General features: G+C 35.6%; 1 protein-coding gene across 6 annotated transcripts in view; it reads right to left on the bottom strand.

Moving 5' to 3' along the window:
- Nucleotides 1-25,538, bottom strand: part of SLC4A7 (solute carrier family 4 member 7) — a 67,282-nt gene that overhangs the window by 6,151 nt on the left and 35,593 nt on the right. For all 6 annotated transcript variants that reach the window (XR_003916021.1, XR_003916022.1, XM_029961971.1 and 3 more), the window contains 17 exons: nt 24,722-24,879; nt 23,091-23,178; nt 21,326-21,472; nt 19,839-19,942; nt 18,149-18,323; nt 15,646-15,779; nt 14,832-15,077; nt 11,558-11,663; nt 9,522-9,683; nt 8,447-8,560; nt 7,867-8,028; nt 7,358-7,609; nt 5,087-5,155; nt 4,492-4,665; nt 4,031-4,162; nt 3,224-3,315; nt 1,401-1,508 (listed from right to left, as the gene is read on the bottom strand). Coding sequence is in view for 4 of the 6 variants with exons in the window: in XM_029961971.1 (XP_029817831.1) it covers nt 1,401-1,508; nt 3,224-3,315; nt 4,031-4,162; nt 4,492-4,665; nt 5,087-5,155; nt 7,358-7,609; nt 7,867-8,028; nt 8,447-8,560; nt 9,522-9,683; nt 11,558-11,663; nt 14,832-15,077; nt 15,646-15,779; nt 18,149-18,323; nt 19,839-19,942; nt 21,326-21,472; nt 23,091-23,178; nt 24,722-24,879 (2,423 nt within the window). In the remaining 2 variants the exon portion in view is untranslated. The remainder of the gene's footprint in view (nt 1-1,400; nt 1,509-3,223; nt 3,316-4,030; nt 4,163-4,491; nt 4,666-5,086; nt 5,156-7,357; nt 7,610-7,866; nt 8,029-8,446; nt 8,561-9,521; nt 9,684-11,557; nt 11,664-14,831; nt 15,078-15,645; nt 15,780-18,148; nt 18,324-19,838; nt 19,943-21,325; nt 21,473-23,090; nt 23,179-24,721; nt 24,880-25,538) is intronic.

Raw genomic sequence — 25,538 nt, 5'->3', positions numbered from 1 at the left:
GAAAGAAAACAATTAAAAGAAGAGGGTAGACTGATAGATATGCTCTGTTATCTAATGCCTCTATTATTTGTCTTCCTGACAGTCTTGTTCGTGTAGTACTCAAGTTTTAAAAATGTTTCAATTAAACACGAAATTAAACATTTTAAAAGTGTTTAAACAAATACAGGCTAGAGGTTCACTCGAAATGGTGCCTGCACTCACAAGTCTCTTCAGCTTTTCCTCTTCACCCTTGGCTGACCTGCTGTCTGGCCAAAGCAAAGCCGTATTTCCATGCCTAATTTGGAGCAACACACGTGTTGAATAGTCAGATGGTACAAAAGTGCTAAGTGGCCACTCACTTCTACTGTTTCCATGATGCAAGCTCAATGGCACCTGAGATAGCTTGCACAGTTACATATGAACACTCCCTTCTCACCATGAACTCCTCCACCAAGATGTAATTTTATACAAAATCTGACAATTTCTTATCTTTGAAACATGCCTTCCTTTGACAGAATTGGCTGAAAGGGATCAACCAAGAGAGATGCGTAGACAACAGGATTGCATAAGCTTAGTGTTCCAAGGCAACCATGCCCATTCTCCCTTCTTTCCTACATAAAAACTACTAAGCAATAGTTGCATTGTGATGGAACAGTTCACAGATACCAGTCCCTATAAAATACAAGCCTTTCAGGAAGTTGAGGATATTCCACATATTCAGGTTTTGGTTTATTTCCCTTGATAGATTTGGCCAGACAGGAAAGAAACTAGGACAGAAGAGCAGAATGATTCATTGCACCCAGAGTTGGTTGTATGACAGGGACTTCACTGAGAAAAAGGCTCCCAATCAGTACAGAAGATGCCCATCAGCTCACAGGGAACTGAACTCCTGATCTGTCCAGTACCTCATTCAAATATATTTTATACTTAGTGAAGGTAGTATTTGAGACAGGTTTAATTTTTATAATATTAAAAATGAGTTGAGGAAAATGAATCAAGCAACCCACCCACAAAACCCTAAGGCAGATCCTAGGCAGCATAAAGCAACAATCAAAGTGACTTACCATTATTCCCAGTCGAATTTGTAATGTTGAGGATCAAACCACTCCCATGCTCATATACACTCTAGTATTTAGAAACCCTAAGCCCATCAGAGCAGTAAACACTTGTATTAAGCAAATAAAGAGTAATTTCAAAATTACTATTTAAAATAATACATTTAATTAAATAATTCCTTATAGAAATTGATAAACTTCATAATGAAGAAAAATTAAGTTTGAATTCAAGTTCCTCTAAACTAAAAGTCAGTAACTCATTACAAACCACATACATTCATTTTTTTGATATACATTTCAAGAAATACAAGTACAGCTGCTAAACACAAGACCACAGTTAGAAAACATGTGAGTAATTATAGCTACCTCAGGTTAGCTCTGGTTACTTTGGCATTCTCAGTACTCATGGAAAGAGCCTTCCACTGTGCAGTTTTGGCCATTTCGTCTGATATGTTTACAACTGAGGGATCAATGCTAAAGAACAAACATACTTTCTGGTTAGTATTCAATTCCTTGCAAAAGTATTATACTTACTGTCACTCATCATTTACATCAGTTGTGCCTTTTCTCAATATTTACACAGCCACAAGTTGAGTTCATCTCTCAAAAATGTATTTCAACAAAAAATTGAAAATTTAACTCACTAGCACTACCATAACCACACATCATCTTGAAAGAGTTTTTCACATAGATACCACTAAGACATTGAGAATATTTGAGAGATAACTCCTATGCTCAGAAATAATGAATTTAATCACACTGTTCTGCTAAGGTTTTCATAAACCAGTTACTTTAGGTGGCTTCCAGGAAATAATCAAGAGCAAAGAAGCAAATGTTAATAAACTTTCAAAACTGGTATCTCAGGTGAGAGTTAAAACTACTAAAAATCCAGAAATTACAATTATCTAGACAGATTTCAAGGTTTGGTTTTTTTCCAGCAAAGCCTTACTAGACATTTTTCAAGGTTCTTTTGCCAGACCACCCTCCTCCCAAGTCCTGTAGAAGTTCACCCTCAGAGATGGTAAGTTTTTAAAATCTATTTCCACTTTTGTCCTCCACACATTTACATGTACAGTGGACTTAGGTGTTGCCTGTAGGTATGTTTTCTGTCCTGTTCCATACTTAAGCTTCACAGTCTACTCCAGGTTATCTGTAAAAGTTTTTCAAACGGCAAAGAAATTTTTCAAAGCCATTTTTTCTCAGGAATCCCCATAAGATACAAGGCAGCAGAATACATAGTAAACACACACACACAGCTGATGAAATCATAGTTCTACTGTGAGAGCAATTAGCAAGTCAATTGTTTTTTAAAAAAGCTTTAGCATTTAGTATTTTCATTTGAGTTGCTACAGTCTGATTAAGCCTGCTTTCCGAGTAATACTCATCAGGAATAACTTCTGCCTGTTCCCAACTCACATCAAGGTAGACCTGACACTACCCTAGATTCATAGGAAGGCCAATTTTTAACCCAGGAACCCTCAGAGAGGAAAAGAAGCTACTTATCTGTCACATCTTCAGAGTGTGTTGGAACAGTTGTAGAATACTTGACAACTCAGTTAAATACAACCCCCAGTAAGGGAGAGACACACTAAGACAAAATGCCTTCCAAAGCTGAAGGAATTTCCATCAGTGAAATTCCAGCACTCCCTTTTCTGGAAAAGAACCTGTCCTCATATTTACTTTCAGAAAATGACCTTTTACTAAAGTAAAAATGGTTGCCTGTAAAAAGGGGTTTTTGCACCATAAAAGTTACTGACTTTAGACCTCACTGAAGTAAACCAAAGAATTACACACTTAGACTGTCTGAAAAATCCAAGTGGCTGGTAAACACATGGCTCAACTGATGCTATTAGTTGCTTAATGCTCAGTATTTCATGCACAGTAGCACACAAATATTCCATAAAAACTGACCAAGGATGCTTCTTCACCTTTAGTACAGCTGGTCGAAATTGAGTCATCTGATCTGTTCAAGATGGTCATGTAAATTTATAATTAAGATGCAGTTTTAAAGAACAATGCAACATAAAAATACTACTGTAGCATCATGAGATATACCTTCATAATTCCTAATCATGGCTAAGTTACAAGCTTGAGAGGAAAAAAAATTAATTCAACCCATACCAACTTAATATAAAGCAAATTACACCATGTGATACAAAAACTTTTAAAAGACCAACATTTTATTATACCTGCATTTCAGCGTTTTTACAGGAAAATTCAAACTTGCTTCTCCATATGCAAGGTGTACGCTTTCATTGTCTGAAAGCATTCTCTCTGCTTCCTGTAAATTCCAAGTAAGAAGTTTGTAAAATTAGTCATGCAGCAGAAACCAAAGTATCTCACACTGACAGTTATTCCATTCGGATAAGGTATCGGAGTTGCATGCAGGAGAAAAAGCTTATGACCTTTTCTCTTAGAAGTGTTTTATTCAGGCAAGGGAGACGGGAGAATGGGGAAGGAGGGTGTTACAAGCTTTGTAAGGAATTCAGCTAGGTGATGTACAGCAAGGCTGGACTTTTATGGAGAAGTTACACAAGCTGTATTACTATATTACTGGTAACTCGCAGTTGCTTTTAATGAAAACACACACACACACAAGCACCATATCCCTGATACTATGAACAGTTCTGCGGTGAATTTAAGCAGGATAAGGAACCCTACTCCACCACTTCCATCTCCCCTTCCTTTTTCTCTCCTTCTAATCTGATGAAAGACAAAAACCTCAACATTTTTGTGTTAACTACTGCTTCTTTCCACTTTGCTTGGTAATTTTCATCACAAATAAGAATCACAGTCCATAATAGCATAATTGAAACAGTGACTTAATTCCTTAACTGTCAGCAATAGTTCCTCTAGAACTAAATCTCATTAGTAAGGAATTTCAAAATGTATATTTGGTATATAAGGCCATATGCTCCAGTCACTTAAAATTCTTTTTCATCTTATTATCTCCTAGTAATTTACAACATGCTTAGTTTGATTGTTTTCACACTTACTTCTTTCTCTTTTATCTTTTTGTCATCTTCTTTCTTCTTTTTACTTTCTGGCATAAGATCATCAAGCCAACTAAGCTCTCTTTTGGTGAAACATAAATCCATGAGCTTGCGAATAAACACTAAAGCTAGAACCTTAAAGGAACCACAAATGAAATTATTTATATTTAACTATTTAAATGAACAAAAATTCACACACGCTTTCAGTACACTCAATCTGTAGTTGAAGCCCTTTTTTCTACTACTAGTTTTATCTTACCACAAAGTTAAATAACTTCCACTTTCAATAGCTACTCACAATTGAACTGCTTATTTTCAGGAAATGAAAAGTCTTTGTGTTTCAGAGGGGTTTTTGGTTTCTTTCCCACTCCTTTCTTTCTTATAGCAACAAACATCTTTTGAAGAGATTCTGGATAAATCACATACTCTTGTAAAATTACTAACTTGTAAAAAAGAAAACTTACCATCATAGGGAAAACAACAGCAGCTGCAGAGGCTTTAATCACCCACAACAGAACTAGACAAGTGAGTTGAATGACTGTAAAGATATGAACCTTCCAGAGTGGCACATAACGTAGATAAATCAAGTCAGGTTGATGTTTGGCAGGCATTCCAAACAGTTTTATACGGTCAAAAAACTGCACGGAAAATGAAATCATCCTTCAGTTAATGATTTTATGTCTCTCCGAAAGAAAATAAACATTTTTATGGGACTCCACAAAGGTGAGCTAATTCCAAATAAAACACTAATGAAAGACACTGAATATTCAAGGAGGTGGAACTGGGGGCTATTTTGTTGGGTTCCCCCCCTCACACTAATAATAAAAAATTCCAGAATATTGCAGAAAATTTGTTTCTTGGTTAAACTATTGAAGGAATAAATTAAAAAGAACTGGAAAGTGAAGGTACAATACTGTAAGAATCATGACACTCAGGAAATTATCCTACACGCTATTCAGACAATATGGAGTAGCATTATTGTGGCTCACATAATGTGGTCTGTTACAGTTTCCTTTTCAGTCAGTGTTAAACAAACTGCTCATTAATATCAGATTTTACCTGAATGCCTTTTAATGAAGATACTCCCATGTAAAGAAATACACCATACAAAACTGGCATTGGAATAAACTGGGGAAGAAAAAACAATCAGTTAAAAGTGGAATCAACACGGCATAAGATAGCAGTCCATATCAGAGAAAGACACAGACCAAGTTATTTTTTACTTTATATTTTACTGAAGTGAAATCTGTAAAATCTGAGGCCCTTTATTTATAGAGAAAATATATGCATCACTGGGTAGCAAAAAAATCTAGAACTAACAAGGTTATCCCCAGGATTAAAAAAGCAGTTCCATCTTGACTGCCCATCCATTCAATTTTCTAGGTTGCAACCAAGATTTTTATTCATGCTAAGTATACTGCTTTATGTTGCAATTTGATAGGAACTGTATTGACACTACTGGATTCTGCACAACTTCATGAAATTACCATATGAAGTCTTACTTTTGATCACTTATCTTGCATTTCTGGAGCAGTTGAAACAAAAACCCCACCATACCAGCTGAGCTATGAAAGTCTGCTAATTTTTCAGAGCTAAATTTTGCTTCATTAAGATCAATTTAAAGCTTACTGCAGATAAAATTTATAATAATTTAAATAATAATATATAATATACATCTTATATAATTTAATATTAAATAATTTTATCCTTTAATATAATTTAAAGCCTAGTAAGGTAAAGTTGTCCACTGATTTCAGTGGCACTTGCATCAAACCTCTACAGTGAAGCTTTCAAGTAAAGGACAGCCAATGTACAATTTGAAATCTTAATAAAAACTGCTGCTATCAAGCTTGGACTTGAACTTAATCAAGCTTTGATTAAACAGTGTGGAATAAAACTATGCCTTAGGGATTCATTACTGCATGTGTGGTGTGGCTAGTGTCTTCATTGTAAGCTCTATAATTTGATATTTTAACTTCTACTGCATTAAATCAGTATAAATCCACACATGGAACAAAAGCACAGCAACTGACAGATGCAAGGCTTTGTTCTCCTTACTTCTTTTGAACAATAACAGTCATTCACACTGAAAAAGAAAAACATTTAATAAAAAACAAGAGAAATTATTTCATTCCTATTACCACAGGTCCATTAAAAAAGCGTTAGTTTCTAAGAATCAGCTGTTTTAACATGGGGTAAACATCTTGCTTCAGCAATCAGCACTTTTAACTTTTGCCTTTGAGCAACAATAAATCTATTTCATTATTTTTGCTTTTGTTTCTGATTATTTGCATTATATAGCGAAGTTCTTGGTAGCTTTTCAACCAGAGACTGTCAACTCTGAATACCTATTTTTAGTAACTAGTACGGTCTTATTGTTTTCAGACCTTGACATTCTTTAACACATACAAATGGCCAATTCTTTAGAATTTACAATATGTAACTCTAATTACTAAACTATAGCTGTGTGTTCACAGGTTTATTCCTTCCCATTATCTAAATTTAAGAAGCTATGTTTCTCATGAAATTACTTATGATCTGCCTTTAATCTGACTTTTGCAAAGTTCATAAAGGTACTAGCAATGATGCAATATCTGATATTCTGGCAACAAAGAGCAGTTCTTTTGTTTCTCCTTTTAACTACTGGATTTGAAACAACTAAGCAGAAGTTGAACAGCTTTTAGTAAAATCTGAGCAAAAAGCCACCCAAACTGAGTAGTTTTCTTTCAATAAAGTCCTTGAAAGGCCACTAGGGATATCAATTAAGAGACAAAGTGCAATCTGAAGCTACAATACAACCAGCAAAATCACTATTACACCATGATGATGCATAAGATAATCTTGACACTATAAGCATCAAATGAAGTTTAATAAGATGAAGATAAGAACAAGTGAACAATATAATTTCTGACTATCACCTTTTAAACCAGACAGTTTTGTTCCTTCTGCTGTATTGTATTACTTCTGCTCAAGTAACTTGATATCTTTATCACACTCCTTTTCTCTCCCCATTTATGCACTCACATAAAAACTACGTTTTTTGGGTAACATAGCTTCAATAAGCTAAAAAAGAGCTGTCAAGAAAACCAGGTATGACAGACAAAGGTTGCTTTCTTTACTACTCACTACATTCCTAGTTTTCTCAGATTTTGTTTTCTTACATCCTCCCACACTGTTTCTATTCAACTAACATCTGTTGCTAAAAAAGAAATTAAAGAATGGGTCCAGGCATGTTTTACTTAACATAATAAAACTTCCTAACATTATGAAATGCTAAATCACAACATCAAAATCAAAAGCACAAAGAAACTATTTTGGAAAAACTTTTACCTTTAACACAGAGGTCATGAACACTGACATCCCCATCAGCACAAAAATCATCAATCCTGTCACTCGCTGCTCCCGGATTCCCAAAAACTTTGGTTGTTCTCCTGGTGCTGAGCACTGAGATTCAACTTTCAGGCTGTTAACGTGACTTATAGACAGGACAGTTGCAGCAACAAACCATGGTAAACCCATGAGAGAACATATCCCCAACATAACACCAACCATCAGCAGATCAAGATGATAACCACAGCCTTTCTGTAAAATTAAGCAAACAAATATCTTGATAAACTTTCTATTTATATGATACCATATTTCCAACTCAGCCAGTAAATAATCTATAACTATAAAATTACATACTTTGAGAGGGTCTACAAAATTGTATTTGTTCTTTATTAGTCAATTTAAACATGTATTTAGTAGCTGCTGTTAATGTTCCATAAATTTGCAGAATGAATCTTATTTCAAATAAACTTGACTTACACAACACTAGGTTTTCAGAAAAATTACTTTACCTTCAGTTTATGCTCTTTCCTGTTTATAATAACAGCTGTTATTTGTTGATCCATGAAAATGAGAATAGTACAGAGTAAAGCAGGAACAGCAGCAACTAAGAGTGTCCACCAAGGGTTGCTTCCAAGAGGATCTATGAACCATCCTCGGTCTTTTCGGGTGGGCTGTAAAAAACCCCCAACAACAATAAGAATTAAATGACTATAAGAGAATGCAGATTTTATTGCTGCAAACAACTTCAACAAACAACAGATCAGTTTCTTAAATATGCATTCAGATTTTTTTCCAATGGCTTTGACCAAAAGACTGATTTAGCTATTACAAGTGAACATAACATTTATGTGGAAAAAATTAAAACAAATCCATTCAATCCCTCATATTTGTACATTTGCACAAAAGAATGCTTCCTTTTCAGTTATAGTATAAAGCAGTCTCTTCTGTCAGGTGAGACATCCATCTTTTCTGAGAGACTACTTGATCAACTACATTGTAAGCAAAAAAGAGACATTTCTGTTTCTATACAACTCCATTGTTTTATTGTCTATAAAACTGCAAGCATTTTCAAAAGGTTTTATTTCTTACTTCAAATTTCTCTGGAACATGGAGCTTAGGAGAAGGTATTCCTATAAAATAGTCAATCAAAACCATGATTACTATGGTCAGAAATACTGCAAAGTCACTGATGGTAGAACGCACCTATAAAGGAAAGACTTGTGTTAAGTCTTGTTTTTTCATCATTACAATTTGCATGTACAGAAAGACAATTTCTCCCCTATGAAAAGTGAAGTCTGTCTACATTATACTATGTCACTGAACATTACATATATTTTCTCTGTTTTTTCACACTAAGCTGCCTGCCAGCATATGAAGTTGCATAAGATAAACATTCTGTACATTCAACTACCTCATAATGCTGTTCATCCAATTACCTCATTTAAAAGTGGTTTACTGCAAGAGGCAAAATAACTCCCTCATCATCTTCCTGTCCCCTCAACCCTACTAGGGGACTCAGCCATCACAGCTAGTCTCTTGTAGCTTAAGTCAGTAACATTACTGAAGAGTTCTGAAATCAATATTCATAGATTTGATGTTTTAATCGATAGGAGGCAGATAATCTGCAATACATTCAGATTATCAGAGATAATTTTATTAAACGTAAGGAACATTTTGCAAGAGTAGGCTGAGGTTTACAGAAGATCTAACCACTTCATTCTGCCTACAAGAAAATGTGTAAATCAGTCCAAGGATCATCATCGTATTAGCCTCTATTAGAAAACACATTCCCCTGAGAAACCACTCAGAACTCTACAAACATCAGTAGTCTGGGGAAAGCAATCAACTGTTTTGTACGGATAAGCGAGAAAAACAGCAGCAGTATTATCTCTCCAAATGATATCTGGCAATTCCCATTAACTTAGGGGATTAGGTCTTCCAATGTTTAGAACATCTTGTTACAACTATACCAAAGTACAGAGAAAGAACTGAATTTTCTGCAGCCAATTTCTTTCCTCTAATGTCTTCATTTTTGCAATTATTAGCTAATTTTGGGGGTTTAATTTCCTTTTCTGTCTTAAAATAAATATCATAATAAAAATTTCAATTTAAGTTATAGTAAGGTATTTATCACAAGATAACAATAGTCTCTAATCAGAATTACCTTAGTTGGGAAATAGCGTTTAGTCTTGAATTTCTTAAGGAAAGAGGAGAGGAAAAATGTTGTAAAGAATAGTATGACAGACCAGAAGAGAACATCTGGAATATATGGTCCGTGATGGCCACAAGCTGATCCACGAAACACACCATGAAATTTTAAACATTCCTGCAAAGAGAAAAACTCTTTAATTTTCTATGTTTTATACATTTAGTATATTCAATCAAGCTTGCAACTTTTTGATTTAAAACACATTTGAGAACGTCCACAATCCCAAAAAAGGGGGTTCTTTCCTTTATCACTACCTACCCTGAAATGCCAAAAATGTGTGCTGTCTGTTCCAGAAAAGCCACAGCAGCCATCACTGATTATTTCAGGATGCCAAAATGTTGGGAGATGCCCAATTCCTTTACATTCACATTATTTCTATTCTGTTTCTCAAAGCATTGCAAGATAGAATGTATATAAAATAAAAGACTGAGGACTAAGCCCATGAAAAGCAGAAGATCCAACATCAACTTTCAAGCTAACAGACATAAAAAGACCATCTCCTCAGTTTCTCCCACCTCTTTATTGATGATTTTGTTCTGATACAGTTAAGGAAAACAAACAGACTTCGTAAAACAAGATTAATCCAACCATAAGAAAAAAGTTTCTGGCAAAGTAGAAATGCATGGTAAATAATGGATTTGAATAAAAAAGAAAACAAGGTAAGATGATCCCTATCCAAAAGGTTTATTGAAATGCAAAGCAAAAATTTAAAGCAGATGCAAGGAGGTACAAGGAATCAACAAGCCAATAAATCAAACAGTTGGAAACAGCACTGCCAAACCTAGTCTTAAAGGGGAGTAATCACTGGAAATGTAACTTATGACAAGAATTCTTCCTGTTAACAACGTAGTTTGATTACAAGCACAACCAAATCCTGGATCAGTTCCATCTCTCAGGTAGACTAAAGGTGATTCAGAGGATGAAAAGGCATATAAAATAAATAATAAAGTAAATATAAAAACTAAGTCCAAGAGAAACTGCCATTCTAAGTGATTATGGTAAACTAGAAGTCATTAGTGGGACACAGAAAACAGCACTGCTAAAGCCCAAGTAAAGCACTGAGGTTTTAGCATTGTACTTTTGCTGTGGAAAACACATACTTTCAGTGTTAATGTCTAGGCTTAGACACAATGGGAGCCCATATACAGATTGCTGCTGCTGCTTTAGTAGCCTCAGATGCCTGAAGTGGGCACACAGAGCTAGCAAATGCAACACAAAATTTATACCAGATCCAAATCAAAGATGTAGGTGGAAACAAGATGCCAGGGTACACAAAGTGGTTGTACACAGTTGCATTTAGTCCACCTCATACCACCCAAGGAACTACTAATCAGCAAAAGTGTTTCTCCCTAAAGCCTCCCAGAGCACTTCCACATAGAAACTATCCCCTCTTCACCTACCCACAAAATCAGATACTGGTATAAAATCCACTTCAGAAGGTAATGCTTTCAACCTTGTTCCAAACAGTTATTTTCAATTTCAAATAATTATTTTCTTCCAATCAATATTTAGGTAGTTCCTTTGATTCTGTTGTAGTTATACCAATGTCCAACAAACTAATGTAACATGTTTGCTACCACATTTTTACTGCAGATTCCATCTTAAAAATATTTGTTCATCCTTTCCAGGAAACGGAAGAAACAAAGTTCCTGTTTATTCCCCTCATCATATTCATCTGTACTTCAGGAAGACAACTGTGCTGCCTATCAGGTTAAATTGGCTACCTAAAGCAGACTACTGTAGCATTAGTATTAGCATTTACTAAAATATTAGCATTTACTGCCCTGGACTCACTCACTGAAATCTCTACAATGACTGTTTAAAACCTCATGGAAGGAATGAGAGGGTTCAGAAATACAGTTATAAGGAAAACAATCCACGTTCAAATAAAAAAAGAAATCAGATGAAAAAATATTAATCAAACTGGTATTGTGCAGATATTTTTTATACATACAAACACACAGAGACATATATAGATCTCAGATACTCACAGAAACTGTAAGGTTGCTCCATGCTATATCTTCCCCAGACTTATTCATACTCCTCCACACACGCAATGTTTCATTGCTTGGTTTCTCAGGCTCAGAACACACACATCTGAAGGGAAGAAAAAAAATAGTTTTCCTGCTTTTAAGCTGTATGTGCCAAAATGCAGCAATTTGCAGTAAATTCAAAAATGCTTAAGAGTTTAAGCCGGAGTTTATCTCAACCTTTTATGAAAGAAGCAGAGTACAAGGTTCCTCCTTCCAACAGCATGCGAACTACTGGCATGGTGGGGGAAATCAAGAATCAAAGAGACAACTGCTGAGGAGGTTTAACAAATAGTACAAAAAACCCCCAAAACTATGTATTTTAAAGAATGAGAAGCAGGTAAAATATTGACTTAACTATCTGACTGATCTGCCAGTTTTTAAAAACAGAAGCACCTGAAAAAAAAATGAAATACAAAACATATGTGGACTTCTACATATTGTGAGTAACAGATGAAGACAAAAATCCAAATGACTCCACTTTCCAACAACCCTATACTAACAAATATTGTGTTATTTTTAAATAATTCAACAAACTTGGCACAAATAGTTTTCTATGACTGTGTACCAATGAAGGTTTTTAGACTTCTATACTGCATAACATCCCACAATGAGTGAATCTTCAGTTAGTCTTACTGCATACTAACATAAGAGGAAACAGAGATATTGAAACCACTTCATTTAAAAAACTGGTGTAGATGACTACATTTCAACAACTCCTTTAACTCCTTTTCAAACTAGACTATGTGACTAGTCTCTAGAAGTTTCTAAGTCTTTTGTCTGTTCTAAAGCTCTGTTAGCCATTTATCTTATATTTGCATGCCTTCTGATCTATACATGACCAAAACCTGTCATGCTGAAGTAAGACACCATTTTTGAGTATGCAGTGAGCTAACTGAAGATATAAATGCATACACTGCTTGAGTTTAAAGCAACTATATACATGCTTTTTTTAGTAACAATTTTGTAGGAATAAAAGTGTCCCTCCCTACTGCAGTCTTTTTCACACTTGGACCAGAAACCCTTCTGTCAGACAGGTTGACAGAAGCAGACATCAAATAAAAAAATAAAAAAAACTCAAACCAAAACACAATTTTGATTTAATGGGATGATTTCAAATAAAATTCAAGTACACCAAATGATAAGCTTAACAGGTAAACATTTATGTAGAAGAAAGAAACAGGTAATAAGGAAGAAATGCGTCTCCTTTTCTATGAGATTCACCAAGACACTAAAAAAAACCCCGAAGAACCATGGAAGGGCAAATTTGCATTTGATGGTGTGAAGGTAAAGAAGGAAAAAAACCACTAAATGTGCAAAGGCAGAAAGAACCTAGATTTGCAAAGTACAATGTTTTGTGGACTTAAAAATTAGTAAGTAAACATATTTTGTTAACTGAATCCTACAGTAACAGCATAAGGAAATAGGAGAGGACTGAAAAGCAGTAATTCAACAAGGTAGTTGCAAACACAATCATCAGACGAGAAAAGAATTGCAACCATAAGTATGATGAGAAAAAAACAAAGCATACTTAGTTGTTAGTCAAGGCAGTAAACATAAACAAGCATGCTGAAAGGGAAGACTGAAAAAAGAAATTTCTCAACAAATGCAATGAAGATAGCGGATGCCACCAAGTAGGTAAGTGGAAATCGAGAAGAAGAAAAAAAACAGAAAATGTAAGAGTATTGAGATTGTCTTGTGGCTCACTTAGATAAGCATGCTTGTTTTGCACGCTCTTCACCATTGGGGGTACAGAGGGGAAAAAAAAAAAAAAGAGACAAAGAGCAATTGTAAAAGGCTGAATCTCCTACAGCTCTGTAATAGAAAAAAAATACAAGACAAATCAAAGCTGAACACTGTGGCACATCCTGAAAGACGTGATACCTCATGGAGACAAACCAAAGAAAAATCACACTTTCTTCTCTCCACCCTCGTGGCCTGCCTGTGGCAAAACACAATCAGGTGGCGAGGGCTAGAAGACCTACAGAGCAGTTTCTGCCTTATTAGTGAATTTAACATGCTCATATAGGAGTCCAGTGAGGTCCCAGAGCCATTTAAACAGAGGGATGATCAGCCAGTAAATAAAGGGAAATTGGAAAGTGAATGTACTTCCATGGCCCACTCCTGGTAACAGGACCTGGTCTTAAAAGCTGTTAAGACAATAAAGTGAGTGCAAATGTCATGTGTGAACAGAACACAAGAAGCAGTCTGAGAGGGTGTTTGCCTTTTCATCCTGAAAAAAAGTAGCAAAGAAGCATCAGTGTTTGTAAAAGTGAGAAGAGATCTTGGAGTAGACACACAATAGTCAAAACCTTGCCAGGAGTCACGCTGTGTGCAAGATGAGCTCTGTCTTAGCCAGGCAGAGCAGCTGCCCAGTGGAATGGTGAGTACTCTGCTCTCCAACTAGGGAGTGACTGCCCAGTGCAACAAGCAGGAACCCCCACCTCAGGTGTATGGACATGACCTCGCTGGGGGCTCCCTCACCACCACTTTGTAACCACACAGGTACAACTAGAACTGGAGGATGTACATGTCCAGCAGGAGGGGGGGCATTAGCAGAGAAACCTGTACTCCTCAAAGATGGTGTGTGAGACTGTAATCCACATGTCTGGGGCAGGAGGGTAAATATTGGTGTGGGTGCAATTAGAACTTTTGGAGATTAGTAACAGAAGACAATTTAAAGATGTATAGGTTCTTACTAGTATTTCTGAAGTGTTCTCACATTGTGGTTTATCTGCTGTATTACTGATACTGATCTTGAACATATGGATCACTGATAAACAGTTAATTTTGTGTTGCTGATGAATCAAAGAACAGCTGCACTTTTGATTTCATTTAAGCTATGTGAAATGAGCAGCTTCTCTCAGCAACGGTGAGCAGAATCTCCTTCTGGCAGGTGTGAGCTCGTAATCCAACTCCTCCTCTTTCAGGAAACTATAATATAAGCTTTGATTTCTAGAAGTAGTAAGGCAGAACTCCTTTTCTGACCTTTAGTAAAGCTGCAGTTAAAGCAGGCTTTGTCACGGCCCCTCATCCCTTCCAACCACCCATAGCTAAGGCAGAGAATTCAATTCCACTGCATCCTGAATAGAATTTTTCTGAGGTTTCTCATGCCCATACCACCCCCAGCATTCCTCCTACCCTTCCTGGAAGAGGCACCCATTGCTAGTTAGTAAATGGTATGTCTCTATATTTTCCTACTTATTTCACTAACAGATAGAAACTTGGTACTTACGAATATAAAGTCAGTTTATTCAAATCATTGTGCATATTGAAGGCATATACTTCTCCCAAATGAAAAAGCTTTTCCAGTGCCTCATAGATAAATATGATGCATATAAGGGCAGCAAAAGCTTCCTCAGTAAAACGAGTGATGTAGCACACAAGGCTGCTGGCATCAGTGGCTACAAGCACAATGCATAGAAATGCAGTCCACAGACCAATGCTAGTTCGCAGGGAGAGGTAGGAAAGATCGTAATCCCTGTGTGAACAAAGAAACAAAAAGTATTAACTGAGCCAAAAATCATGAATACTATATTCTATTTGAAAACAGATACTGAGGCCAAGTTCAATAGGTATTCATCCCTTTTCTCATCCTTGATGTTAGCTCTGAAGGACACAGAAACTTTTTTTGTCTAGTCTTCCACCAAAGCAAAGCAACATTGCAAGGTGTTTCTAGGATTGACAGTGCAACTACCTAGCTTGGGAAGCACCACAGGGATGATCTCTCCAGAACTACCCAGACAGTTTCTCCTGGATTGATCTGCCAATCAACCCTTGCTTACCCCTGCAGAACCAAAACCAACATGTCCATTCACTCAGAATATAACTTTAATTAAAGTCCTAAACACTTCTTATCACTGATTTTCTCATTAAGGTTCATCAGTGCCTCACAGCTTTCCCAAACTATATAAATTTCTCAGTCTCTTGCCACTGCATTTATCATCTTAGACATATACACATTTAATGCACATAATGTTTTCAATTACAGCTATTCTAATAGGTTAGAAAGTTAAAAAGTTCATCGGGCTAATATAAACATCACTTACCTGCAAAATTTAAATAATATTTTTTCAAATACTAGAACTGGTCCGGTGCTTCCCAAGATAGTAAGAGGTTGCCCCGCAAAGAGAGAATAGGCAATCCCAGTTAATGAGGCTCCAAAGAGAGACTCTATTGCACTCTGTTTGGGGGAAAAGAAACTGCTGTAACTATGCTGCCTTTCAGGTTAACGTTTAGCATCACATCTGCATAAATACAGCTTTAAGACGCATTAACTTAGAAACAAGACAAGATGCAAAAACATTGCAATTAATATTGATGTTTGAGACAAGAATAACTTAACACAGTTTTGCAGTAACAATACCATGGACAAAAGATTTTGAAAGTTTCACTCCTGAGAAACATAAAGCCATCCAACTAGAACAAGTTACTAGTCCTGCTAGCTATGGAGGAAAAGCATACCAACAATTATATATATGTTTAAAACATAAATTAAAAAAAAAAAAAGTTACTGAACATGTAGTTTATGGGAAGAATTATCTGTCTCTGTAAAGAAAATTAATATATATATTGCAACATACCTGTGCCAAAACATGATACGGCCTGCCGTATCAAACCTGCATTAGTCAACCAAGCATTACAAAAGAAAAAACAAACTGACAGGTGGAGGTGCAGGGGAAATTACTGAACAATACTGGTTTATGTATACATGACACCAAAAATAGATGAGCAGTAAACCAATGTCCCACCTGGTAATGCATTTCTTTCACTGAATTAAGATAACTACTTCAGTTCTTGAATTAAATGTTTTACTGTAACATTATCTGCTAAAAAATAAACCAGTTAAAATGCACCTCAAAAGGGAGGGGCAGGAATTTTCAATACTAAAATTATACTAAATTTAATTTTGAAAATACTTAACTACACCACCTACCACTATAAGAAGTCATGGACTACAGATTCCTGTAATGGAATTACAGGGTTCCTGATGGAATTTTTAGGCGTTTGCTATTATGCAATTATGCAAGCCTAGTATCTGTGCAATCTTGAGCTCCAATTCAGGAAAGCATCTGAAAATGGTCAAAATGGTTTGCTGAACTGGGGTTATTAAAAATGAAAATGAATCCTTCGTCCATTATATTAGGAAAAAAGATATAATCCCAGTCTCTTGTTCTATTACCTTTGAATTAGTGCTTTTGGTTAGTCAATGCATTAACCTTGGGGCTCTCAGTCAGGGTAGCAGGGAGAGGAGTACTGTGGACGTGATGACCTCTGAGAATGCGAGGGAAGGTTTCAAAGACAAACTGTGTACCTTACAGTATCAGCTACTGTGCTTGAACATGTGTGTGCAGTAACTAAATGTTTTATTCAATGATGCACACCAAGTATCTGAAGGCAGGAACAAACCCACAAACAATTCCAGATAGCTAAAAGAAAGAAGGTGTTTAAGAATCAAGCTTTAAAAGGAGTATATTTTCATAATTATACGTGTAAATTCAGAATTTACACTGACATTTTGATAATAATTCCTACATTTAGAGTGGCGATACCAGCATGCAAAAAAGATACAATTTATTTCTGTATTTTCTATCAGCTTCAAGTGCTACATCAATTAACAAAAATGTGAGTCAACGGAAATATTTGGAAGAGACAGAAGAGTTAACTGAATTTTAATATAATACAAGCTTTAAAACTTCATCTAAGTATCAAGTAGAATTTTATATCATTATAAGCTTTACCAGAATCTTAAAATTTGTAAAGGACATGTCTGAATATATGCTTCCCTCCCCTGAAAGGACAAAGCCTTGTTTCTTTGTGATAGATTTAAAAACAGAAAATACACTTCAAACTAGTTTACTCATAAGCCAATTGACACTAAGTTATTAACATTGCTGATATGAAGTAATTTTTCCCTGCTCCAAAAACTCAAGTACAATGATATTCTGGTGAAAAAGGTGCTGGTATTATGTTATATAACGCTATCAAAATTTTGTAAGGACATGATTCACATTCAAATCATTTACAATGAAGAGTATTTTCTGCTCATAAACCTTAGACACTTGATTTTATTGCGACCAACATACCTTTAGTGCAAGCACATACATATCCTGTCCGTTACATAAACACACAATAACTGCTCGCCATACACCGCAGGCATTATCATCCTCGTAGGCCTACTACTCAAGGCCAGTACATGTTCTTGGCTATCCACCTTGAGCCTCTGACTTTGCCTAAAGTAGGCCTAGTGGGATGGTGCACCTTTACTGCTATTCATTACTTTTAAGTAGCCAAAAAGAAGGCAATGCAAGCCATTCATCCAATAAGGCAGGATAAACATTTTTTACCTCCACTGTGCATCTTCTCCTGTTCACATGGGTTCCCCACATTTTCCACAGCATTTACCTTTTGGGGAAGATCTGCTTTGGGGCAGGCTAATCAAGTGCTGTGGGTAAATTCTTCAAATACAAGTATAAATAAATGAGACAAATGCACACAGTGACTTGCCTCTGAAGGTCTAAAAGCCTGGCCACTACCATTCTTTGTACTCACTATTCTGCCTTGTGTAGCTTCTCCCAGGAGCCCTCCAAAAGTGATTACAGGAGACATACAGGCACAGTATAGGAAAAGAATCGAGGCCAGGCACTGCAGGCTTAATGCATCCTTGAAGTCACTCAAGAAAAAAGGTGCTTTCCTTTGGATGTCAAGTATCAAACCACCAAAAAGCCTAAATAGGTGAGATGAAACTCGTCAAACTGTACACTAAAGGATTCTAGCTAGTTCAAAACTATGGGCTACACATCACTGCCAGTGCCTATTGCCGGCACAAATTAGCTATTTCATAATCCAGATTAAATCATAACAGTTAAAAACATAAATGAGAATATTATCTATTCCAATTCAGCAGTATTCCAAATACAATCAAGCAGGTTAGCCACATTTTTTAAAGCTGGCTAGGTATTGTATATGGGCTAGACACTGAAAAAATATCTTTGCAAACTATTTTACCTAAATGCTGTTTAAAGTCAAATCTGTTTTATGATATTCCAAACAAGGAACAGAAGAAATATGCTAAACATCAACCAAGACCACTGCACTGATACATTTCAATATTACTACTCCAAGTAGTAATTTTGAAATACTACTTGTTGGAGTAGTGATTTGAATTCCCTACATACATATGATTAGGTCCATAAATAAATTTAGGTTGGTATTTGCATCTGGAGTACACAGATATTCTATAAATGTAAATACAAAACCAAACATACGTAAGTTAGTTTAACCAGATAAGTTATTATCAAGATATTAAAAAGATTTGGCAATTTAAAAAAACTTTAGGACTCCAAAATACCAGGTATTAATTTGCAGTTACAAAAATTTATTTTAATTATTAAAAAAAAACAACCAAACATTCCTAAGAAAAAGAACAGCTTCATCTGTGGGCAGAAACGAACTTCTCAGCTCCACATAGTGTCTACAAAGAGGCAAAAAGTAATTATAACAAATCACAATGGTAAAAATCAACACAAATGCTGTAACGCCTTTCTCACAAATGTATGAGAAAGATGCATTGCATTTGGAAGTTTATTATTCTGGGGAAAACAACACTGCACATATATTCCAGAATCTCTCAGTTGATTTAATCTTTACTCTCATTTGAGATCTTAAAGTTTAATCTTAACCAAGTATTTCCAGTGTTGAGATTTCTTTGGAAAGTGTTTCATAATTAACAGAGAATAACAACTGAAAGAAATTCCTCAATTTTATTTTAGGTCTAAAAGAAACCTGACCAAAACCCAAAGCTAACCAATACCAAAGTACTTTTTGCCACTTTATATTTCTTGTTGTTCCATTTCATATATGTTTAATAAAACAGATTTGCATTAATGGAGATTTTTAGTACCTAGCCCAATACTTAAAATTGCATATGCCTGCTGTAATTATGATAATTGCATGCTCTTGAAGATTAAAATTTAAAACCCAACTCTTAAAAGTCAGTTAGTTAAATTAGGCAGCATCTTATGTGAAATCCTTCGCAAATGTGTTGAGAAACATTGCCACAGACTTGAAAATACTTCAGCAGATTGGCACTTACAGGCAAGAATCCAACACTTGAAAAGGACAAAGGATGCACTTTGACACTTATAGCATGATTTTTTTATGTTCAAATGTCAATCATTTAGATGAAGATTTATCACTTCTATTTCTTTATGGTAGCTAGCATTTAGGGAAGTGAACACACCTTCCAGTTCTCTGAAGTTCAGGTCCAGCATGATGGCCTTCTTCTTTGAGAGTCTCTCCTGTAGGAGTAGATCCATTTGGAAATTTAGGTGCCTTCCTTTTCTCCTACAGAAAAGACAGGGGGAAAAAAAGGAAAAAAAAACAAAAAGAAAAAAGAGAGATTCTCTGAGTCTATGAAGTATAGTTAAAAGACAGCGTGCAGAGACATTATGCCTTCCAAACCTTTTTTGATATTCCCAGATTATCAGTAGTCCTCCGTTTGCCAAATTCATCTTTTGTTGTTTACAGACAACTAGAACTGTACAACACTCTCCAAAACATCTTACTAGTACCCTGCACAACAGTATTAATCTTTCCTCTTTCTACAAGAAATAGGTTCCTGAAACATGATAAAACAAAGCCTGGTTTTTCAAGACACAGTAGAGGCTCAACCATGAGGCCCAGAAATATTGAGATACTTTTTCTCAACCATTTCCAGAGCAGAAACCTCTAGCAGAAACCTCTAGCACTTTATGACATGCAGAGTATTTAACTGAAGTATAAATGAGAAGTCACTCCCCTCCCGAACAGGCTGTCACCAGCTCCTCATAAATTTCTCAGCTGAATTTTCCTTCCAAAAAAACTTGAGCCCTGTTTATTTTGGAAAAAAGTTACATGGTAGCCTCAGGCAATTCACCAATAAACTCCATTGCTGTCACCCCCTTCTATTCCAGCGGCTCCACCGAAACACCACTAGACTCAACCTTCTGAACCAAGAGCACTCACTGGTCTCTCCCCTGCTTTTGATCCCGTCAGCCCAAATTCCCCTAAGCTGTAAAGAGGGAGAAGGAGAAGAAACAATCTCTCTAAGGACTCACTTTTCCTGGCTCTCATTCTAAGCCTGTATCATCACAACTGAGTGGTATGATCAACTTTTATCTATTTCATAAATATTCTGCGAACACTATAAGCTAGACAAAATACATTAAGGCATTTCAATCAAAGCTGCATGCAAACACAAGTTTTTATAAGAATAAAAATATTCTTGCTGATCATTGCTAGACTGGTAGCAAAATTTATAATACGAACTCAGGTACAATTTCTGACCAATTCTCCTCCTTCTCATATGAACTCATTTCAGTACTTCAGAAGGAAATACAGTAAATACAATTTACTTAACAGCATAGCAGAAAACTGATTAATGTCTTTTTTCCCCTCTTCTTTTCTTCATTTATCTTTTTTTAATTTTTTTTTAACTTAAATTGACAATCCACTTTTTCTTGCAAAATAGATGTGGGGACTTTCCTGATGGTTTTCAGCCAAAGGGATATCAGCTAGCAGTATGCCCAGGTGGCCAGAAAGGTCAACGACATCTTTGTCTGTATCAAGAATAGTGTGGCCAGCAGGACTACAGCAGTGCTTGTCCCTCTGGGGATTTGGCAGCTCAAATCCTGTGTTCAGTTTTGGCCCCCTCACTACAAGAAAGACTGGACTTTTTTTTTCTTTTACCTGGGAAGGAACACTTTTTGGCGGCTCAATTCGTATAGAAGGATCCCACTCTCCTGGAGGCAGGACTGTCACTTGGTCTAAAAATTCATCAATTCCTGACAACAAATCATTTCGGTCTTTTGCTTTATAGGCAACATCATGGAAAACCTACAGGAAGAAAGTACTCAACATTTGTTTTTATTTTATTTTTCTGAAAGAGTAACTGGTTATCATTATATAATGATTACACTTCATTAGTTTTAATTTAAAAGACCTGGAAAATATAGGTCCTGAAAAGTTTGACTTCTGCTTTACCTGCATACTTTTGCATTAAAAGCTACCTGTATGCACTGCCATAAAATGAGGCAGTTTTATCTTCAAACTCAGAATGAATACTGAGTTCACTTTTAAAATTAAATTAAAAGTTAATCTTCAATATTCACGCCATCAAATTCATGTACTATTGCCTGAATAATTCTGCCCTACAGCCACTGTACCACTGTGCTGTGCTAAATCAGGACAGAAAGTATTTCAAATGAGTTTCAAACCAAAACACGAGTTTTTATTAAGAATAAAAACTTCATTTGTATACATCTAGCTTAATTAAGTTTAAAAGACTACTTAAAAAGCACATGAAAACAATCCTCCAACTATTAAAAAACAAAACAAAACCACTGCACTGTTTTACAGATGACAACAGAAAACTCTGAATTGACAAACAGGCAGTATAAAATAAAAAAACAGTCCTTGAACCCCAAGATGTATTTTATACACAGACAGAAGAAAATGTGCTAGTTTTGCTATTAAAAAACTGTCTGCAGAAGATGATCCTAAATTGCTTCTGTACGCTTGAAACCTGAACTGTTTGTCTCTAATTACCTGACCATTAAATTATCTGATCTTAAATTAGATCTTGTAAGCCTATTTAGGTCTTTTTAGACCACTAAATAATTCATAGTTTTTCATATTTCAATGATCTACAGTATTCCTAAAAATCAGATCAGCCTACCTAAAAAAATCAGAACATGCAACTAAAGCTTTCAATATTCAGTTCTCACATTGAACAAAAACTCTATTCACAGGCTGGTTACTCAACTGCAAAATGACAATTTTTTGGTTTACATTTCCAAACTTCAAATTGTGCTAGAGTAAAAAGTACTTGAATTTCTGCCAGATAACCCTAAAAATTATCAGTAATTCAGTAGGTGGCGCTCAATGCGAAGCCAAATTTAAAACATCCTAATTCTGCTCAGTAAGATGGCAACGACCTTAAAAAGTTCTGATTCCCCTGTGGCCTTTAAAACCAATAGGGCTCTTAATATATGACTTCAAATGGCAAGAAGAATTCTAATTTTAATTATTTGACCTTGGTTAGATAAAAAAATACCTATGATGACTCAATTGCATGCATTCTTAAAACCTTCTGTCCTGAACACTTACACAGTTTGTTGTGTCCTTTTTAACATACAGTGATTCATATCAAAACCAGTTCTATATAGTCTTTCTGTTAACTGATTTAAAACAAAAATGAAATCTATACACCAAAGCCAAAATAACTTTTTCAGAAATGCATAAATGCATTTAGGATTTCTTCAAGACAGACAAAGAGGAAAGTTAATTTACCATGATCTACTTCACCAACACAAGAAATAATTAACCGTTATTTATTTAACCGGTTTGCAGGGGTTTTTTCTTTAACCTGTCACTCCAAAATCATTTCTTGAAATCAGGTGGTAAATATATTATTCTAGACTTTAACTACAAGCATTTAAAATACATCACTCACATCATCTGTCATAAGTGTTGCTATTGATCTTCCAATTTCATGGTACTGTGGAGCTTTTCCTACTGGTCCCAGTAATAAAAACAAAAACCTGTGGAGAAAGCAATGGAGCTGAATATGGCTGACTCATCTGCATGTACTCAGAAGGGGTCTTTCAAACTAATGTTTAAGCAAAATTTAGTAGTGAAGTAAAAATATCATTTTTACCATTTCACATCTTAAAAGACTGCTGCAACACTGAAAAAACTTGCCTCAAAGTCATTATAGGAAGGAATTCAAATCTGAACCAAAATTTCTTCAAAAATCTTCTTAAGTAAGCCTAACGCATATGTTAACAGACAGTCTCTATTTCCAACCCCAGTAATAGTTATTGCAATTATTTTTTAATTAAAAAACAGAAGAAACAAAAAACTCCACCAAAACCTTGAACAGAAGTAGCATCTTATGAATTCAAAAGGATACAAACCAAGGAGTAAAAACTAAAACCTGTCATTTGTTTCACAACCTTCTTCCTATAATCCATGAAAATGAAGTTCCTAAGCACAACACACTTGAAAGAAAGTAACATCATCTTTTATCTCACAGTACAAAAAGCTCAATTCTATGTCTCCTTTGCAAATTTACTACCCTTATTGAAACTGATAGTGCATCTTCAGGATCCAAGCATGCTATTCCAAATCTGCAAGTCTACACCATTCTAAAAACTTAGAACAGAATTTTAGCTACATTAATACAATAATCTGTATGCAGAAATTTTGGAATTTTCCAAAAAGCATAAGCACTAATGTCAAGTATCCTCTGAAAATTCTCACATATATTTTTGCCTTTCAAAAGAGTAAGCTGAAAATTACAAAGATAACAAACACTGAAAAAAAACACCAAAAAACATGAATGTACAAATGTTGCCAAACACCACATAACAGCCCCATACATCAATGTGCACAGAAAATCAAGTGTCCTCCATGATGACTGATTAAATGATCTGCTACCTTCATCATGGATGGGACCAGCATTTTGATATTCTGAACATCTGTAGTAAACATACCCACAGTATACTTGTGAGACCCATGATTCTGGGGGAGTAGGGGTGGGTGCACCAGACTGGATGGCATATTGCAGACTGAAAACCACTTCAATGTATTAGCTGCAGATTGGTTACTCTAGTGTTAATCATGTAGATTTGAGCACATAATTAAAAAAGGTCTTTCTACCACCTAGGTTATTCATATACAGAGTATTTGTATAGAAAAAACAGAGATTCAGGTCAGACAATCTTTCAGACTTAGTGAGCTCTTCCCCACTGACAAGTTGTGTCACACTGAAGGGAATTATAACGATCTTCATGCCCATCTTTAAAATGGCAACACAAGCTTGGAAGACTCACTGCTTTTACTCCAAGTCATCTATCAGTTTCAACTCCTGCACTTGCTTAAAACAGCATCATAACATATTTTATGCATTCAGAGAATTTTATGGCAGATCTCATTCATTCAAATTTTGCAGCAAATGACTGGCATAATGTTAAACAAAACTCTACACTTCTTGAGCTTAATACAGTATACATAAAAACTTTCAGCTACTTGAGATCTTAAATATTGCATAAGTAAAGCCAGACTTTACAGGCATTTATTTACCGTGTAGGAACTGGAACCTCTGTGAGACCCGAGAGGAGCACAGCAGGGGAGAGCCTCACAAAAGCAATAATGGGTCTTTCTAAAAAATCTACTTCTCCCACTAACACATTTGATGCTTCTGCTCCTGAAGGAATTTTCCTCATGAAGTTCATATCAACCTATTCATACAAAGATGAAACAAGTGTTTTTATTCCCTTACATTTTTAGCAGAAATTTTGTAACATAATTACATTTATCAGTATTTACTAGACATTTATGCTACAATGAAAAATTAAAAAGCAAATTAAGTATCCCACAGTACAGAAAAGACAAACACATTTAGAGAATGTCAGCCATCCAGCCAAATAATAATAAACTATTTTCTATAAGTTAGAATTACTAACACCTAGAAGACTCCAAACTGCATAATTACCTTTCTAATACTATAATGACAAACATTTTATGATAGGACATAAATTAACAAAATCTATGCACAATTAACTGAAGAGAGTTCATGTAATTACACATGGTTTCTAGAATGCAGTGAGTTATTTCGCAGCTGTGTATTTCAAATGCGTCATAATTTTGAAAAATAATCTGTATGTTTATCTCTTCATCCATAAAGAATATGACAGCTGAAAATCTTCACATCCGTTTCTGTACATAATTACACAAGTGCATTAGAAAGCGGTGCAGGACATGAACTCTGTGTTCACATACACACACACAAGCACCAGGTACATCGTTAGCTAGGGAACTTACAGATGGCCTCTTGAGTCCCACACCAAGTGTGCCACAACTACAGTGCCAGGAGGCTGACTCCTGTCCAACAGGAGAC

Source organism: Manacus vitellinus, unplaced genomic scaffold (assembly GCF_001715985.3).
Source record: "Manacus vitellinus isolate BGI_N305 unplaced genomic scaffold, ASM171598v3 scaffold_3_pilon, whole genome shotgun sequence".
NCBI lineage: Eukaryota > Metazoa > Chordata > Aves > Passeriformes > Pipridae > Manacus > Manacus vitellinus.
This window is presented reverse-complemented; position numbering and strand designations above follow the sequence as displayed.